At 40.1% G+C, this 20,123-nt stretch overlaps 1 protein-coding gene across 1 annotated transcript in view; it reads right to left on the reverse strand.

Annotated features, from left to right (window-relative positions):
• Positions 1-6,407: 6,407 nt before the first annotated feature.
• LOC128503273 (protein GPR107-like) overlaps positions 6,408-20,123 on the reverse strand; it is a 52,770-nt gene continuing 39,054 nt past the window's right edge. Inside the window, exons 15-19 of the mRNA XM_053473319.1 lie at positions 9,067-9,120; positions 8,588-8,655; positions 7,557-7,640; positions 7,151-7,278; positions 6,408-6,513 (exon numbers count right to left, since the gene is read on the reverse strand). Coding sequence (XP_053329294.1) covers positions 6,408-6,513; positions 7,151-7,278; positions 7,557-7,640; positions 8,588-8,655; positions 9,067-9,120 — 440 coding nt within the window. The remainder of the gene's footprint in view (positions 6,514-7,150; positions 7,279-7,556; positions 7,641-8,587; positions 8,656-9,066; positions 9,121-20,123) is intronic.

Below are 20,123 nucleotides of genomic sequence, written 5' to 3' on the forward strand. Positions count from 1 at the left end.
CGGGGTAAAATAGGAAGGTGTCGGCTCCAAACTGTGAGAATCTGCCCCTGCACCCTGAGATTGGGGCAGAATCCTCGGGGTCAGACCCTAGGGGTTCCCAGGTGTGGTCATGAAGCATGATAGCCGTACACCGGCAGCCTGCACGGACAAGCATTCGGCTTGATTGGCATAAGGTGGGCGATCAGTAACAATGTTTCCAGGAATGACAGCCCTCATGAGGTCACGCCGGTGCGTACGTGTCATCGCACATCGTGAAAACGACTCCACCCGGCGGCTGCCGCTCTACTATTATCTCACAGGCTGACCCGGACTTTGCTCTCATCACAAGGTGGTGTTTTTGCAGTATGTTATAGTTGATCTCCCTGCTTGAACGCAGGTGACTCAATTCAGTGCATCTTTAAATAATAACAAGTCAGGGTTTCCACGAGGGCCGGTATTTGAGCCATTTGGCGATCACTACGTAGATTCCTCACGGTGGGTTAAAAGGCGGAGCTTCGGGGTATGACATCATATCCTGCCGCTCAGCTGTAAGGACGGCGGCACCTATGGCGGAGCAGCCCCGAAATTCAAGTGGATCACGTAGCATTTTCCAAGTATCATTCTTAACACATAACATCCCATTTTCTTCTGTTTCCTACCTATTAGCGGGTTGGCGGACGGCGGCTCCTATTAACACCGCGAGCGCCTGCCGCGGGTGATAAGCTGTTGTGTGTCGGCGCAGCACCCGCCTGCCGCCGCTACTTCTTCAGCACACGCCAAGGTTTACTCTCAGATACGCATCTCGGCGAGAAAAACAAAATGAGTTTCTCCGCACGGAGCGCAGCGATTGTTATCGGCGATAAGGAGAAAGTAATAAAAACCCAGCGCCCGCGAGAAACCGAAAACGCCGGCGAACAGAAACGCTGCGAATCTGGAAGACGTCAGGATTGTTATTGTCTTCCTTACCGTAGGGGGGGGGGGGGAGGGGGTAATATACCGTATTGGCTCGAATATAGGCCGCACTTTTTTCCCCCACTTTAAGTTTTTAAAGTGGGGGTGCGGCCTATATTCGGGGTCTAGCGCCCGACGCCCGGGACATGCAGTCCCGGGCGCCGGGCAGGCAGCGGGGTTAGGATACAGATCCCCCGTAGCGGTGCAGGGGACCTGCATCCTTCTCCCCGATACGCTCACACAGCCTCCCCTGCCAGCACTTCCCACGGGGGGGGGTGCCGGCACGGGAGGTTATCTAAGCGTTTTACCTCTGCCCACCCCCGACTTACCGGAGCAGACTCCCGGGTGTCTTGCGGGGCCGGCGGGAGACATTTACGCAATACGCAAATGCAACTTCCGGTAACGGTACCGGAAGTTGCATACGCGTATTGCGTAGATGTCCCTCGCCGGCCCTGAAGACACCCGGGAGTCTGCTCCGGTAAGTCGAGGAGGGGGGGCAGAGGAGGACAGCGGCAGCGTATCGCGGGGAGGGAGGACAGCGGCAGCGTATCGCGGGGAGGGAGGGCAGCGTATCGCGGGGAGGGAGGGCAGCGTATCGCGGGGAGGGAGGGCAGCGTATCGCGGGGAGGGAGGGCAGCGGATCTCGGGGAGGGAGGGCAGCGGATCGCGGGGAGGGAGGGCAGCGGATCGCGGGGAGGGAGGTTTTTTTTGGTGCTTTTTTAAAGAAAAAAAACTTTTTCTTTAAAAAAGCACCAAACTTTTAGGGTGCGGCCTATATACGGGGGCGGCCTATATCCGAGCCAATACGGTATATATATAGGCACTTATGGGTTTAACCATTTGTAGCCCAAATACGCTACTGGCTGATAATAGCCATCGGGGGTTTGCAGTGCATTATAATCAGTTTCTGTACAGTTTGCGGAAGGTTTCCAGGGCAACGGCGTGCCCATCACCGCAAAACTGGGGTGCAGATCGCCCCTTTTGGGTCATCACCCCACCCCCAAAGCCCTGATCTCTCCATAGACTCCTTGAAAAGGCACTGCACAGCTTTTAAGTCACGGCGCGTCATGACATCATATCCCACTGATGAGGACGGCAGCCGTGGAGGGGGCAAACGGGGTAAATAGCGGAACGTCATCGGGCCATCAGGTTATATAACTGTGATCCATCCATGGCGCAAGTCTTATGTACCCCGGTTAAAGCTGCGGTTCCACCTAGACAATTTTATTCCTACATTTGTAAGATTAATCACATAAAAAAAATAACATTTTTGTTTTCTACGGCAACAACCTATCGGTGTCTGCTTCTGTGTCACGCGGCAAATGATGAATGATGCAAAATCCGACTCCTTTCAAGAATTATTTTTGGGAAGGGTTTGGGCATTCAGACGTACAAGGAACAATCTTTAAGGGTTAAGAAATCCCCAAAATTAATTTTTAGTGATTTAATATGTATTTATAAAATGTGCATCAATCATTTTATTAGATAATATTCTTATGCATCCAGGGGGTTGATTTACAAGGTGAGTGTGGCTTGTAAAGGGCTGAGTGGGTCCTTTGGGATGCATTTCTATATTTTTATGCCCCTGAAAACTAAATAAAAATAGAAGAGACGCACGGGGCGCATCGTGCTTGAAATGTAATTGCCGGCCTCACCCACGCTTCCTGGCGCGAACCGAAATTATTTCGCAGCCCCCTCCCCGGGCCTGCCATGTTGGCAGGGACATGGAGGAAAGCAGGTGTTACCCCAATGCAGGGATCTTCCTACCCCCTTAATTACAGAGGGGAGATGGGGCCAGGCGCTGACTGCCAGACCCGAGCTTCTCAAAGGCTGCGGCCAACACGTTATACCCCGAGGCTGCAGGTTCCAAGAAATTAACACATTGATATACTTGGAACCTCTTTTTACCCCTACCTTGGGTGAACGGGCAGATTCCCAGGATCTCGGAGCCCGGACTCCTTAATGTTCTAATATATATCACAGCTGCTTGAATACAGGTGGCTTCACTCAAAATGTCTTTGCCACCTAATACGTCACAAGGACTGTTAGTAGAACGATTTGGTTGCCACCATTAATGCAATAGAATCCTTTCGATGGACTAATGAGGGTTGAAGACTAAGCTGGTGTGAGCGCCTCCAGCGCCTCTTCTACCGTGGGGTCACAGCAAGTTGCGTGACCCCGCTTGGAGTTTCCCTGCGGCCAAGCCACACATCCCCCAAAAAGTGTCCAACCCGGGGGGAGGGGGGTGACATATAGCACGCGAGCGTCAGAACCGAACAAATCAGAAGCACAGAGAAGGTCTACCTCGCCAGTTGAGATGTCCAAACCAGGACACCATTGCTGGGAGCGTGGTTGGTGGTGGCCAGGCATGGGTTTGGAGGGTAGTGTTAGGGGCAGGAACATGGACCAAACCTTACTAGGATCACATTGAGGCAGAACGCGGGATATGACATCATATCCAGACATGCCGATTTAAGGTGGCCACGAGGAAGCACCAAGGACCAAGTCAAGGGAGATCTTCTGATCTAACGGCTCGCGATCCTCACTATAATAATAATATATTCTAGTCGGAAAACATTCCTCCCCCCGTTTAAAAGGCCAAAGGAGGACAGTTTTGTTTTAGAGGTGTAGTTAGATTGGGGCTTTATTCTCTTAACGTGGCTTTGGGACCGGCCATTAACATAAAAGAATAAGACATTTACAAGAATGAATGAAATGAGTTTATTAACCCATTCCTTGCTTTTTCTACACACATTACAGGACACTGCGATACGCTCATACCAAGCAAACACTTCTAGAAAAGAGGGACATCAAGGGTAGAAAGAGGGGGTTTCCCCCCCCCAAAAGGAAGCAAACCTCCTTTAACCCCTTAAGGACAATGGGCGGTCCCTAAACCCATTGAAAACAATGCATTTTGAGCCCATACATGTACGGGCTTTGTCATTAAGGGGTTTGATCTTTACATAGCGAAAAACATAACTCATCTCCTGTCTCTGTCGCTGTAAATGAGCTCCTCTCTGCTCAATCACAACTCCAAATTCTAACAAACCATTGGGACCTGGATTCCATTTGGAAGCGATACAATAAATGGCTCCGAGAGTGCTTTCTTTTTTAATATCCCCCTCCAATAGGTTGCTTTTATTGTAATTATCTAGACAACATGGCACAATTACGCAGGTCGGTGTCTGGCTGGGGAGGTAATTAGAACACATTATGATGAACATGAAAACGATGCTCAGAGTCACCTTCCCGGGCTCTCCATGGGCTCCGTACGCCCAATAAACCAATATAACGGCCTAAAATAACCCGTATACATTTATTATAATTATATATAAATATCATAATGTCGTTTTAACAACCGGTCCGTGGAGTTCTATAATTTCCCATCCCTACTAAATGCCCCCCCCCTTGTCAGAAGCCGAAACAAAATTAAAAAGCCAGTGGTTTTGAGCCGTAGATTTAATAACGCCCCGCGATAAAGGAAACTATTCCTTATGAAGACCTTAATGTCCAGGACATGACTTGTTGAAGTCCAGGAGAACATATTGAAGCATCCTTCACAAAACCCACAGTTGTCTTCTCCTGGGGATGACATCAGAATGCAAATGCATTCCCAGAACGTGGCTACTGATCACCCAATCTGGGCTATTGAGAATGGATACATAACGGTAACTTTAGTGAGCCGGGGCTTTTCATGAACTGAGGTCACATTAGGCCACCAATCTTTGCGAATGGAAGAAAAGTCAAATTTTTGTTTCCCGGATAAGCTGGAGGTATATATTTTCCCGAGCAGCCCTCATTCATGTACTTAATAAAAAAATAAAAAAAAATAAGCATCTGAACTGACGGGGTATAGAGAGGTGAGCCAAAGCCTCTCCGTTACATTCACCAACACAGGAGGGTTATGTATCGAGGTAACGCACGCCCATGGCCGACGTCCAAACCCACCAGCCGGAACGGTTTCTTCAGCACTGGTATAAGGAGACGTTTCGACACATTGAACATGCTTCATCAGCCAGTTCGGTTATTCACGTAGGCGATACCTCGGTCTTCGGAAGGATCCCTCAGCAGGTCAGGATCCGCAGAGGTCTGCGTTACATTTAAAAGAACTCGTCAGGTTCCATGCGACCTTCGGCTGCCGAGTTCCTACGGAATCCAACTAGAAGCCTAGAAGGACTTGAGGACCCGGCTTAGTCTACAGGCTGCCAGGCTTATGAGAAACGTGCGACATGTTGTACGTTGGGGACACCTGCCCTGCCGGATAAAAGCAAAGGAGTAAAAGTGCCCCAGGGGCATTTTCTCCTCTTTAGATTAGCGGGTAGATTGGAGAACACCAGGTGGGCTAACGATCGCACGGCCCGTGTTCTCACATAACTACGTGCTTATGGAAATGCTACAACGGCACAACTACCGAAGCCAAGAGGGCCACCGTCCTGTTTAACATCTAACGTTCACAGCTATGTTGACATGAAGTGCCTGGTGCATACATTATTACATGAACATTTAAAAACAGTAAACACTGTAGGTGCCACGAGTCCCGTCAACGGGGCAAATATTTATCCATAATGTCAATAGGGGTAGCGGAAAATAAGCAGAGGGGTTTTTTTTTTTGGTTGGCCACGGTTTATATTCATCAAAACCAGGAAAAAAAAATTCCATTAACAGATCCTTTTTTCCTTTTACGCTGGAAAACACGTAACGGGATACCTGCGGCATCTAACATAATACATGCCGAGGCGCTTCACGCAGGCTCTAAGGTGAGAATCCTAACCCTGGCCAACAGTATGCGACTATAACTCCCAGCATCCGGAGCCAGGAAACGGACAGGCCAGACTAAGCAATCCCGGAGAACCTAGTACGGGGACATCTGAATCGCCCCAGGGAACCATGATGGTTTTGAGCAATTATTCACAATCTATCTATCTCAAGGGAAAGCGATTCTGTCTTTTCTGTTCAGATTACGGCGCTAATGAATCTATCAGACAGAGAGAGCTCTCCACGAACGCAAGGGAATGATATCTCCGCACGCCCCTCCTGTTTTATACCCAGAGAGACCGGCGTACAGACACACTGCTGCAATGCAGCACCTCCCGGCAGCCACAACGGGCTCCGACACATCTCACAGCGCGGGGGGGGGGGGTAATACGGCTACTAATGGAGCAAAATGGGTCCCATCCGAGACCTAGCAGGGATGGGAAAGCAATAAAACCAGAGCATGCGGAAAAATTAAGGTAGAATGGAGACATCTCAGAATCCCAAATCTGACCCAGGTGGATTGCGTTATCCGTTCTCCTAAAAAAGTAGAACGGGGTAAGCTTTAGAGTCTAAGGTAACAGTCAGGTCACGGTATTTACTATTCGTTTTATTTCTCTATTGTAACCATTGTGAATATGAATTGCAACATTGTGTCAATTATACAAAATTATATTATATATTATATATATACACACACACTATATATATTACAAATATATGACTTACAAATAATGAACATAAAATCCCAATAGGAACCAGCAGAATGTTTCCACAAACAGAACCATCCCATTGGGTGCCATGGTGATAAGACCACTTTCAGAACTGGATCTTAACAGACATAGAACATAGTTGTTAACAGACATAGAACAACTTATATATACCCCCCAAGGCACCAAAGGAGCTAATGAATATTAATATGATCACTGAGGCTTTGAAACATCACATTTTTAGCTCAAAATAAACAGCAAAGCAAAAAAGAAAACCCAACCCCCCCCATAAAACACCTATATCCATATTTTTTAAACTCTGTTAACTTCCGCTTACCTTACTCAGTGACGGCAGACAATCGCTTGCAGGTAAAACATTACCACTGCCCACCAGTCCCATCAAAAATAAAAACCAGGATACTTTACTACTTTACACCCGTTATATATATTTTTTAAACCTTTAATATGTATGCAGTCTCTCTTTTCCCCTAGAAAATGAAAGAATATTTACATATGGGTGAATTTTTTTTTCATAGCGATGAAAAGTGGAGAAAAACCAAAACAAAAAACGCCAATGACCTAGAAATAGAAGAGAATGAAACAAAAAAAAACTGCAGTCGCTGTACACTCGTATATAATAACTTAAGCCGTTCACTTGCTTCTAATTTGAGGTACAAACCCCAATTTCAAGGTATTATGCTACAACCAGGACCCCCGGCAGATATTTTGCATGCATACACGGCGTGCGGGCTACTTACATTGCCTCCATTTCCAGGTCATCGGCGTCGTCTTCCTGGGGAAGCTGAAGGTACGGGTTGTCGGACGCCGGGCGGAATTTATACCCGGTTAACACAAAGAATATGAAGGTGACCACTTCATCCACGAGCTGCGGTATTACAAAAGAAAACGCGCCCGTTAGCGCAATCGCTGGGACAGATCTAGATCAGTAACAAAAAACCCAGAAGATGGAACATTTCGGGGTAGAATGCGGTCCAACGCTCTACTAGTAAATGCATGCAAAGGGTTAAAACATCACATGCATTCACTTCTACCAAAGAAAGAAAAGCCTAAAGTAAGGTCTGTTTTCACCAAGTTTGGTACGCCTATAAATTACCGCGGCGGCGACCGCTGGGGTGGGGGGCGCGCCGGGCGCTGGAAACATACCTGGTACATCCACTTCCATTTGAAGGGGACTGCAACCATAATAAAAATGGCGATGATCCGGGTGAAGTATATGAAGCAGACGATCTGGGGGTACAAGAGAGAGAAGAGAAGAAAGTTATTGCTGGTAAAGGACATTCCCTCTCTGGTTTACCCAAATTCATATTATCTGACCGTGCTGTTTGTGGATTTTTACTACTAAAAGGGAAAAAAAATCCTAAAATGTCTTTCCCGACGCGTTTCTCATCTGCAGGGTTTCTGCTCTTGTGGCAGGAGTCCAATTTAACCTCCATTATTCCTCACTCGAGAGGCGATAAAAACCACCAGTCCCCTCGTACAGCAAGAAACGAGCAATCAACGCCCTCAAAATCCGAAAGTCTTTGGCTACCGGACCCCGCAGACATCCCACGCATCGCTAGCCGGCTGTCCGGGCTCGGAAACGCTCGCCTCCAGTCGCCTTGCCGCCACATGCAAATTATTTGCTGTTCATTTGCATATGGCAACGTAAATCAGCGTAACTTTAGGACCAAAAACAAATTGGAAAGACTTTTTTCCCTGCCAGGTGCTGGATCTGGAAGCCGCTCCATTTGGGAAACCTCACGGTAACCGGCAGGAACGGCGGACTTTTGGCTGTGTTCGGGAGCCGTTTCGTTGCCCCTGCATCCATTTTTTTCCCGATTCCACCAAAGCCGACAGCGACCGGCCACTCCAGCGAAGCACGTCAGCAAACAGATCTGGGATTAATCTCGCCGAGAGGAATTTACGGCACCACTTAATAGATTGCTGTGAGAGCCCCGGGTTATTATGTCTGCGTTTCAAGCACCCAGGGCCATTGCCGTGATAGATCGCTGTAATGCAATTACTGCACAAGCCAACTACCCATCCCTTCTCATTTATCAGGGGGTAATATTCAGCACCGCAGAGCTGGGCAACTAACCAGGCCGGCCCAAGGGGGGGGGGATGAGCTATACTTCCCACCGGCAGCCATTGGTTTTATAGGAACAGTACCGTGCCCGCTTATGCCCCTTACTCACCTTCCCAAGGCATTCAGATATTGCGCTGCTAAAGCCACCCGAGTCTCCAACTCGTATCCGGGCAGTCCCTTAAAGACGGCAGGGTTGCTACAACACACAGGGCTGAGGACCAACCCTCTACGTGCTGTAATATACCGTGTGGCTTTATATACACTGTATAGCTTTACACCCTGCCGTCACTGAAACAGTTAAACGTAAATGACAATCGCCCCAAAAGCAGAGGTGCACACAGGTCTTGCCCTTTGACAAAGCGTCCCGCACAAGACAGTCACGGAACGCTTTGATCGGTAATAGATTATATTACAAATCTAGAACCCCAGCGATATATTAACCCTTCCTTCACAGGCATTACATTTACAGCCAAGCCACGCATCGGCCTCGGGTGTACTGAATGTCAGCGGACGCTCCCTTCCCATCTTCGTCTGCTCTTCCGATAATAGAAAAGGACGCTGCGGCGCCGTTGAGGACTCACGACTGACTTTCCATGATGTAGTAATGTCTGAAGAGCTTCAGCTTCGCCAAGTTGATCGCAGCTGCGGAAAGACAAGGATTGGAGACGGGAGGGTTAAATGTTACATAAAGCAAATATCACTGCATCTGAACGTTGGTCTACGGAGCCGGAAAAAAAAAAGCAACCAGTACTAGAAATAAAAAATAATAACAAAAAAAAAAAAAGTAAAAAGAACTGATTTTGATACAGAAGACCTAAAAACGAAAGCTCTTTTGCGGCATCGAGGACTTTTTTTTATTAATTTAAGGAAACGTTGGCGTTTAGAAGCAGGCCGCGTGCTTCATACGTGTGCCGCTGTAATTAAGCCCATCATTAAGTAATCAGCACCAGAGACAAACTCCGTCCCCAGCGATCGGGCCGCGATCCCAGAGCTAATGCCGCGAATTACCCTCGGCAAGCCAAACAGATTTTCGCCTGCAAAACCGGCATTAAGAGCCCCGACAAAATCGCCGATAGCGGGAGGAAGGCAGGCAACGGGCGCTCTTACGCGCTCTAAATAGTTTTAATCACTAAATTCAGATTAAGTTCTTAACCGGCACCTGCCACGTCTTCCAAGAGCCGGACCTTCAGAACGTAGCTTTTTAAATTTGAACCTGAAACCTTAGCTTGCAGATTTTTATATAGAGCCATAATGTTATCCAAAAATTGTCCATTCAGGCCAAACATTTTTAAAGTTTCTTCCAGGAAGGGCCAACTCACCCGGTCAAAAGCCTAAGAAGACTGCCGGCGTATTGTTGATGTGTATTTCATGTATTAAGTTTAATATCCTGCGGGTATTATCTTCTCCACTCCTGCCTAGTATAAAGCCCGTTTGGTCTGAATGGATCAAGTCCTGCATAACAACAGCTAATCTATTAGCTAAGATTTTTAAGAAAATTTTAATGTCAAGATTTATAAGAGAAATGGGGCGATAATTTGAAACCTTACTCAGGTCTTTCCCAATCTTTGGGATAGGAGTTATTGTGGTTTGTAGCATTTCCAGCGGAAACTCTTTCCCCAAAGGAATTTCTCTAAATACTTTCAATAATAATGGAGATATTACAGGGTCCAATAATTGATAAAAAGGAGCTGAAAATCCATCTGGACCGAGAGCCTTAGATTTAGGTAAGTTCCTTATTATGGTGTTTATCTCGGAGAGTTGAATAGGTAGATTTAAATTTTCCAGCTTTTCTTTAGATAGTTTAGGTAAATTTAGATTTTTGAGAAATGAACTTATCTGTATTTTGTCTTTATTAGCTATAGATAAATTATATAATGTGCTATAATATTCTTTAAAAGCTTCTCCAATTAATTTTGGGGATAAGCAAATTTTACCGTTATATATGATCTTATTAATTCTGCTTTTAGCTAACTTATTTTTGAGTTTTTTAGTTAAGTTCTTACTGGCCCTGTTGCTGCTATAATACCAATCCTGTTTAAGGAATAAAAGGTTTTTATTGATGTTCTCCGTTAATTTCTCTTTAATCTTACATTGAATTTCTTTTATATCTACATATAAGAGGTTTGAAGGTCTTATTTTGTTATTAGCTTCTAATTGTGCCAACTTGATATATAAATCTGTTAGAGTCGCACCTTTCATTTTCTTTATGTGTGCTCCCTGTTTTATAAGATAGCCCCGCATGGTGCATTTAAAGGCGCACCATAGAGTAGCAAGCGAGACTGTGCCATTATCGTTGGTCTCAATAACATTTTTGGCCAGATTCCTAAGTTGTTCCTTAAAGTCACTTAGGAGCAGAAGGGATTCATTTAGCCTCCAATTAGATTTTATTTTAAATTCTTCATTATTTTTAATTTTTATGAAGATAGGTGCGTGATCGGACCAAGTCAAATTTCCTATAGTAGGCGACTCATAATTTTCTAAGGATTTGTTGTCTGAAAGAAACATATCAATTCTGGAGTACGAGTGATGCCTGACAGAATAAAACGTAAACTCCTTCACAGATGGATTATGCGTTCTCCAGATATCAAACAAATTATTACGAGCAAGACACAAAGAAAATGAATTAGCTAAAGATTTCAACTTTAAATTTGGATATGTATCGTGCGAAAAACTCTTATCCAGTTTGACGTCTAATATACAATTCATATCTCCTCCAATTACTAGAAAACCTTTTGAAATAGCATGAATTTTTTCAAAAATTTTACCCAAAAATTTAACTGTAGAGATATTTGGTGCATATATATTAACTAGAGTGTAGGTCACGTCATTCAATTTACAAAGGAGAATTGTATATCTAGCTTCATGATCAGATTCCATATATATCTGTTCGAACTTAATATTCTTGTTTATCAAGATTGCAACTCCTCTTTTTTTTTTCCCTCTTAAACTAGCATGCGTAATAACAGGGTACTTCTTATAAGTCCAATGATGGGGAACTCCTTCTTTCCAATGTGTTTCTTGCACAAAACATATGTCTATTTGTTCTCTGATTAACATATCATATAAGAAACCTCTTTTGTATGGGGAGTTTAAACCCTGGCAATTAATAGAAACAAGTTTAAGTGTCATAAATGTTAAATAATATTGGACCCTCTTCCTCCCTCCTCAACTCTGATTTACTGTCAAAACATACACAAACAACAAAAAACAAAGCATTTATACAGTTTACGCATGAAAATCTTACATGCGTCCTTTGCCCCTTCATTAAATTGGGCGAATACATGCGTAGGTGCCGACATTAAGGAGAACTATACGATAGATAAATAAATTAAAAAAAAAAAAAAGGTATATATGCATATATATTTTAATAATATCGGGGCACCATTAGATCTGCTTCATATGATTTAAATTTGTCATATTAATAAGTTAATATACTGCTGCTTTTTTAACTTTGGTAAGTCCTTTGACAATATTAATTAATAAATAAGGTAATAGAAGATAAATAAATCTTAAGTAAATTTAACCAAATAAGTTCATATGTAATATTTATTAAAAAATGATTTAATGCAATATACTAAGGTAATGTAATTATATCTTTGTATATTAATTAATTGATTAGTGCACTTCTATTTTCATCAAGATATTATAAATCCGGTTTTAGTGTAAATAGTAATAAATAAGTTAATAAGAATAAATATATAAATTAAATAAGTAAATAAATTATTATCAATAATATTAAATACGGATAACCAGAAGCAGGATACTAAGTGATGCTAAAACGTCATTATTAGGTGGCACTCTCGTTATTATTAAGATTAATCAGTCGATAATAGTATTAATGAGTAAATTTTTTCATCCATAAAATATATTATAAGTAATACTTAAATAAAAATAAATATTTATAAAGTGCTAAAGAATTTTAATATACTGCCACTTCATTGCTAATTGATAAATTTATTATATTTTGATTATTATAAATACTAATTAGTGCAAATAGACACAAGTAAGGTGCTAGAAGCATTTAGTGTACCACCTATAATAGTTAAGTGCAAATAAACAAGAATAGAAATAAACAAGTGTAAAGTGCTAAAGAAATATTTGCAACCCTTGCTTTGTTATTCAATAAAGTCGTTATTAATAATATTAATAAGAATAAATAATAAATCATTATTAATGAATAAATTACAAAATTAAGTATAAATTAAATAGATAAATAGCATTATAGTAAATAGTAGTTTAGTGGAAATATACTAACAAGTTTTAGTCTGCTGCCACTTCATTACTAAATGGTAATTTCATTAATATTTCCTCAGGGTTATTTTTTTTTTTTTTTTTTTTAATCATTGAGTAATAATAAAGTGCAAGTGAAAAAATAAAGTGCTTAAAGCATTTCATGTACCGCCACTCCACTATTATATATTACTTTCATTAATAATAAATTTGGACATTAATTATTATAAGTGAAGTTAAATGCAATAAACAAAATAAAGTGTCTAAAGCGTATAGTGTACCATAATTTGATTATTATATAATATTTTCATTATTAATAGTATTAATCAGTGATAAAATAGTCAATAAATAATTTCATCAAATAGATACATTATTATAAATATTAATTAAGTTCAAGTAAACAAGTATAAAGTGCTAATATTATTATAGGTAATAATTAAGTGCAAATAAGCAAATATAGAGTGCTACCGAGGTTTAGTGTGCTGCCACTTCATTATTTTGTAGTAAATTCATTGTTAATATAAACCTAAAGAGCTTCTAATTTTCCCTGTGTGTTTCTAAAACATACATTTATAGTATAAATTGTGTAGAGCTACCGATATCGTACAGATTCTCTTAAATGGTTTAGAGTAGCGAGCATTTGAAGATCTACGTACATTTCAATTCATGATGTGTTAAATAATCAAATTCAATATAAAGTAGAAACCCTGAGGTGTTTCTAATACATACAGTTATAAAGAGAATGTATAGAACCGCAGTTGAAGTGGCAGTTCTCTTAATTTAAAGTGGTCATTGTTAATGAATAAATTACAAAATTAAGTATAGATTAAATAGATAAATAGCATTATGGTAGATAATAGTTTAGTGCAGATATACTAACAAGTTTTAGTCTGCTGCCACTTCATTACTAAATGGTAAATTCATTAATATTTCCTCAGGGTTATTTTTTTTTTTTTTTTTAATTATTGAGTAATAGTAAAGTGCAAGTGAAAAAAATAAAGTGCTTAAGGCATATCATATACCGCCACTCCACTATTATATATTACTTTCATTATTAATAAATTTGGACATTAATTATTATAAGTGAAGTTAAGTGGAATAAACAGGATAAAGTGTCTAAAGTGTATAATGTACCATAATTTGATTATTATATAATATTTTCATTATTAATAATATTAATCAATGATAAAATAGTCAGTAAATGATTTCATCAAATAGATACATTGTTATAAATATTAATTAAATTCAAGTAAACAAATATAAAGTGCTAATATTGTTATAGATAATAATTAAGTGCAAATAAGCAAATATAAAGTGCTAACGAGGTTTAGTGTACTGCCACTTCATTATTTTGTGGTAAATTCATTGTTAATATAAACCTAAAAAACTTCTAGTTTTCCCTATGTGTTTCTAAAACATACATTTATAGTATAAATTGTGCAAAGCTACCGATATCATACAGATTCTCTTAAATAGTTTGGAGTATACAGATACACATAATTTTAAAGTGACTTTAAGTGACTTAAAGTGTCCAAAAAGAGAAGAAAAAAAAAAATATATATATATATATATATATATAATAAAAATAAATATTATAAATAGTTTAAATAAATATAAATAAATATATCTACGTGGAATTCAATTCATAATATATCAGCTAGTCAAAATCAATATCAGATTAGAAAGCTCAGGTTTTTCCAAATGTGTTCCTATTACGTGCAATTATAGGTAAAAATGTGCAAATCGGCAAATAATGTAGCAGTTCTCTTAATTTAAAGTGACTAACGTCCTAAATTCAAAAAAAAAAAAAAAAAAATTAAATAGAAAGATAAATAAATTAAATAAATAATTATCTATAAAAAGTTCAATTCATAATGGAATAGCTGCCGTCATCGTCCCTCCAAGGTATTTTTCTTTTGGGAAAATGTAGATATAAAATCTTCAAGTTCTGGAGGTTTATTAAATACTAGCGTTTCTCCCTCGTTATTTATAATCAGCTTAAGGGGTGATCCCCATTTATATTTGATGTTCAGGTCGCGGAGTTTCTTAGTGCCCTCATAAAATTGGCTTCTAAATTTTCGTGTTGCAATTGAAAAATCAGGGAGAAGTTTCAGGGCTTTATATTGCACACTTTGTGCAGAATTTTTATTAAATTGTGTGATAAAGAGATTCTTGATATATAGATTGTTGAAACGGACTATTACATCCCTTGGGGTGCTGATGACCAGGTCTTTTGGTTTAGGAAGTCTATGAAAGTTTTCCAACAAGAAATGACTTAGACTGTCTTCTTTAATAAAAGTTGATAGAAGATCCTGTAAGTATTTCTCCAAGTTAGTGATTTCTTCAGGTATCCCCCGTATCCGCAAATTTTTCCGTCTAGATCTATCTTCCAAAAGTGTTAGTTTCATTTCTATAGCTTGATAATTGGATCTAAGATCACTATTCTCCATTCTAAGGTTCTCTAATTCGTCCTGCAGTGCCTGGATTAAGTCTGATTGTGAGATAAGTTTTTCTGAAATTGATGCAATATCTTGTTTCAAAGAGATTGTATTAGTTTTCATCTCAATAGTAAGTTTAGAGTATAAATCACTTATATTGTTGATCTTGATTGGATTAATTAATTCAGTTTGTGGGAGTTCAGAATAGGTGTCAAGAGAGGAGTCAACTGATATGTCCGGGGAGTCTTTTGAGGGATGTTTGGATATAGGTGTAGTGAGAGTCGATTTGGAAGAATAATATGTAGTTAGAACTTTAGATTTTTCATGACTCAATCTTCTGTCCTTTTCTCTATCTCTTTCTCTGTCTTTGTCTTTATCTTTTTTTGGTGGCATCTTAGTGCTTTAATTATAGATATTCTGAAGCCGTTTGTAGCCGTTGGTTTCTTATATGGTGTTTCTCCTCTATTTTTTTTTTTTTTTTTTTGTTTTCTCCCTTTTTTTTTCCTTTTATTCACTTTTTATCTCCTTTCTTTCCTTAACTTCTTAGCACCCTCCTCGTATATTCCTTAGTCTCCTAAGATTTATACCTCTTGTCTTTTATTTAATTTGTTTCACTTTAATTCATATTATTTCATATTAATTCCGAGAATATTTCAAAATGATAAAAAATTTGCAACAGTTCAATGAAAACAGAGTGTTCTATGATGAGCAGTGATGAACAGTGAAATTTCCAGGGGCCTCGTAAATTTATGTGCAAATCGGCAAATAATGTAACAGTTCTCTTAATTTAAAGTGACTAACGTCCTAAATTCAAAAAAAAAAAAAAAAAAAAAAATTAAATAGAAAGATAAATAAATTAAATAAATAATTATCTATAAAAAGTTCAATTCATAATGGAATAGCTGCCGTCATCGTCCCTCCAAGGTATTTTTCTTTTGGGAAAATGTAGATATAAAATCTTCAAGTTCTGGAGGTTTATTAAATACTAGCGTTTCTCCCTCGTTATTTATAATCAGCTTAAGGGGTGATCCCCATTTATATTTGATGTTCAGGTCGCGGAGTTTCTTAGTGCCCTCATAAAATTGGCTTCTAAATTTTCGTGTTGCAATTGAAAAATCAGGGAGAAGTTTCAGGGCTTTATATTGCACACTTTGTGCAGAATTTTTATTAAATTGTGTGATAAAGAGATTCTTGATATGTAGATTGTTGAAACGGACTATTACATCCCTTGGGGTGCTGATGACCAGGTCTTTTGGTTTAGGAAGTCTATGAAAGTTTTCCAACAAGAAATGACTTAGACTGTCTTCTTTAATAAAAGTTGATAGAAGATCCTGTAAGTATTTCTCCAAGTTAGTGATTTCTTCAGGTATCCCCCGTATCCGCAAATTATTCCGTCTAGATCTATCTTCCAAAAGTGTTAGTTTCATTTCTATAGCTTGATAATTGGATCTAAGATCACTATTCTCCATTCTAAGGTTCTCTAATTCGTCCTGCAGTGCCTGGATTAAGTCTGATTGTGAGATAAGTTTTTCTGAAATTGATGCAATATCTTGTTTCAAAGAGATTGTATTAGTTTTCATCTCAATAGTAAGTTTAGAGTATAAATCACTTATATTGTTGATCTTGATTGGATTAATTAATTCAGTTTGTGGGAGTTCAGAATAGGTGTCAAGAGAGGAGTCAACTGATATGTCCGGGGAGTCTTTTGAGGGATGTTTGGATATAGGTGTAGTGAGAGTCGATTTGGAAGAATAATATGTAGTTAGAACTTTAGATTTTTCATGACTCAATCTTCTGTCCTTTTCTCTATCTCTTTCTCTGTCTTTGTCTTTATCTTTTTTTGGTGGCATCTTAGTGCTTTAATTATAGATATTCTGAAGCCGTTTGTAGCCGTTGGTTTCTTATATGGTGTTTCTCCTCTATTTTTTTTTGTTGTTGTTTTCTCCCTTTTTTTTTTCCTTTTATTCACTTTTTATCTCCTTTCTTTCCTTAACTTCTTAGCACCCTCCTCGTATATTCCTTAGTCTCCTAAGATTTATACCTCTTGTCTTTTATTTAATTTGTTTCACTTTAATTCATATTATTTCATATTAATTCCGAGAATATTTCAAAATGATAAAAAATTTGCAACAGTTCAATGAAAACAGAGTGTTCTATGATGAGCAGTGATGAACAGTGAAATTTCCAGGGGCCTCGTAAATTTAAGCCTCCGGATAATTGTAGGTATAGATATCTCCAGGTAATGGCGTAGTGCAGTGTGTTAGTAGTGCAATATATTAATACTTCCAAAAGTTTCTTTGGATCTCAGCTAATAATAATATATATAGTATATAATATATATATATATTAGAGACGTCACTTATCTTGCATTGAGAGCCGGACGGTGCAGAGCAGAGTTAAGTCGTGGTTATAATCGTGTTCGAGGAGTATATCCGTATATCTCTGCATCAAAGTCTCCTGTTCAGCATTAAAACGCCATATGAGCATATGAGCTGCTCCTTTCGTCCAGGCAGATAGCGATATGCGCCGAGTTGTAAAGGTTATAAGGGTAAATAAACGCCAAATACCGGGTTGTTCCTCCAGGCTAGGTCCACTGTTTTGAAACCGTCCGCTCTCCTGAGGCAGTTCTGAGACTCAGAAGCGCTAGATTTCCATTTCCATTTTGGCAGCTACACCATTTACCCGGGAAAACCGAGCGTCTTCATGCGTCTCCAGCGGTCGGCACCAGCCGCAGGCGTATTACACAGCACGCATAACGCAACGCGTGCAGCGTGCAGCGTTCTACGTCACAACCATCATACCCGGAAATGGTCAGCAGTCTTTCCATGTGATCACAAATTAGTTTTCAACAACTTTGGGAATGTACTTTTTTTTTTTTTTTTTTTTACAATCTTCTTCATGCAGATGTTAAACAAGTATAAATGTAATTGTCTCCAGCAGGGATTATTCAATATATTATCTGAAATACAAAAAAATAAGAGGAAATATTCCTAACGTATAAAATTCATGAAAAATAAATATTGTTTTATATAAAAGAGTAACTTCCAGCTAACACTTAGTAATCAAAGCACATTCTAAATTATAGTTTATACCTGAATATGTATCACTCCTGTTACTGTCTGCACATAATACGTATTCTTCTACCTAGTCTTTGACTTTTGCAAGTGCCAAAGCGTTAATTGTCAACCATTCATTTGCAACTGAATATGTTGTTGTGGTTCATTATCAGAATCATCTAGCCTTTACCTTTAACAATAGGACAAGCCTTGCTTGCCATATGCTGAATATTCATAGTGGATATTTTAGAAATGAATAGTGAATTCCGAAACATAATTATTTGCTATTTACGGCAGTGTTTTGGGGATTTTCTGTATTCTAATTTCCGTATGTGAAAAAAGAAAAAAACTGCTGGGTGTTATTTGGGAATTGTGTCATCTTAAAACTAGGGCTGCAACTAACGATTATTTTAATAATCGATTAGTTGGCCGATTATTTTTTCGATTAATCGATTAATCGGATAAAAAAAATGAATGTAAATTTTTCATTTATTTAAAATAATTTACTAAACAAATGATGTTAAATACAAACAGCAGAATAAAAAAACTTTGATAATACATTTCTTGTCTTTATTTCCCAACCAGCCCCCCAATATATGCACATTTGAGCCCAGGCTTGCTACGCTGCCTCCCAGACATGCCAGACATGCCCCACATATGCCACGCTGCCTACCACAGCACTCCACGCTGCCTCCCACATATACCACACCACGCTGCCTCCCACATCTGCCACTCCACGCTGCCTCCCACATATGCCACTCCACGCTGCCTCCCACATCTGCCACTCCACGCTGCCTCCCACATCTGCCACTCCACTCCACCCCCCACATGCCACTGTGCCTGATACGCCTTATACCCCCTGAAACACCACTCCATCCTCCCCAGACATGCCACCCTGCCCTCCCCACATATGCCACGCCACGCTGCCTCCCACATCTGCCACGCCACGCTGCCTCCCACATCTGCCACTCCACGCTGCCTCCCACATCTGCCACTCCACGCTGCCTCCCACATCTGCCACTGTGCCTGATACGCCTTATATCCCCTGATACCCCACTCCATCCTCCCCAGACATGCCACCCTGCCTCCCAGACATGCCACTTCTCTACCCCCAGATATGCCACTCTACCCCCAGATATGCCTTATACACCCTGATACACCACTCCGTCCTCCCCAGACATGCCACACTGCCCTCCCCACATATGCCTTATATACTGTATATGCCTTATACCCCCAGATATGTCACTTCACTGCCCCCAGGATTTAGATTCCCCTAAATTAACCCTAAACTCCCCATTAACCATAACTGCCCCTAAATTAACCCTTAACACCCCCTTAACCACAGCATCCCCTAAATTAACCCTAAAGACCCCATCAACCACAGCATCCCCTAAATTAACCCTAAACACACCATTAACCACAACTGCCTCAAATTAACCCCAAACACCCCATTAACCACAGCTGCCCCTAAATTAACCCTAAACACCCAATTAACCATAACTGCCCCTAAATTAACCCTAAACACCCCACTAACCATAACTGCCCCTAAATTAACCCCCACCTCCCCTAACTTTCAGTAGCCCAAATATATATATATTACATACATATATACACATATATATATATATATATATATATATACATATACTTACAGTTAGATGAGTGTCACAGCCGTGTGGTTCTGGCCTGGAGAAGGAAGGGGCGGGGCCAGTTGTCACAGTGATTACAGGGAGGGGGAGTAAGTAGGAGCTGCTGCTGTGAGACGGTGAGTCAGACTAAACGGATTATATAATGAGGGGGATTTTTCAGAGCGTTTGCTCTGAAAAAACCCTCATTTTATAATCGATAATAATCGATTCAACTAATCGATAATGAAATTCGTTGCCAACGAATTTCATTATCGATTATTATCGATTTTATC

This window comes from Spea bombifrons, chromosome 8 (assembly GCF_027358695.1).
Source record: "Spea bombifrons isolate aSpeBom1 chromosome 8, aSpeBom1.2.pri, whole genome shotgun sequence".
Taxonomy (NCBI): domain Eukaryota; kingdom Metazoa; phylum Chordata; class Amphibia; order Anura; family Pelobatidae; genus Spea; species Spea bombifrons.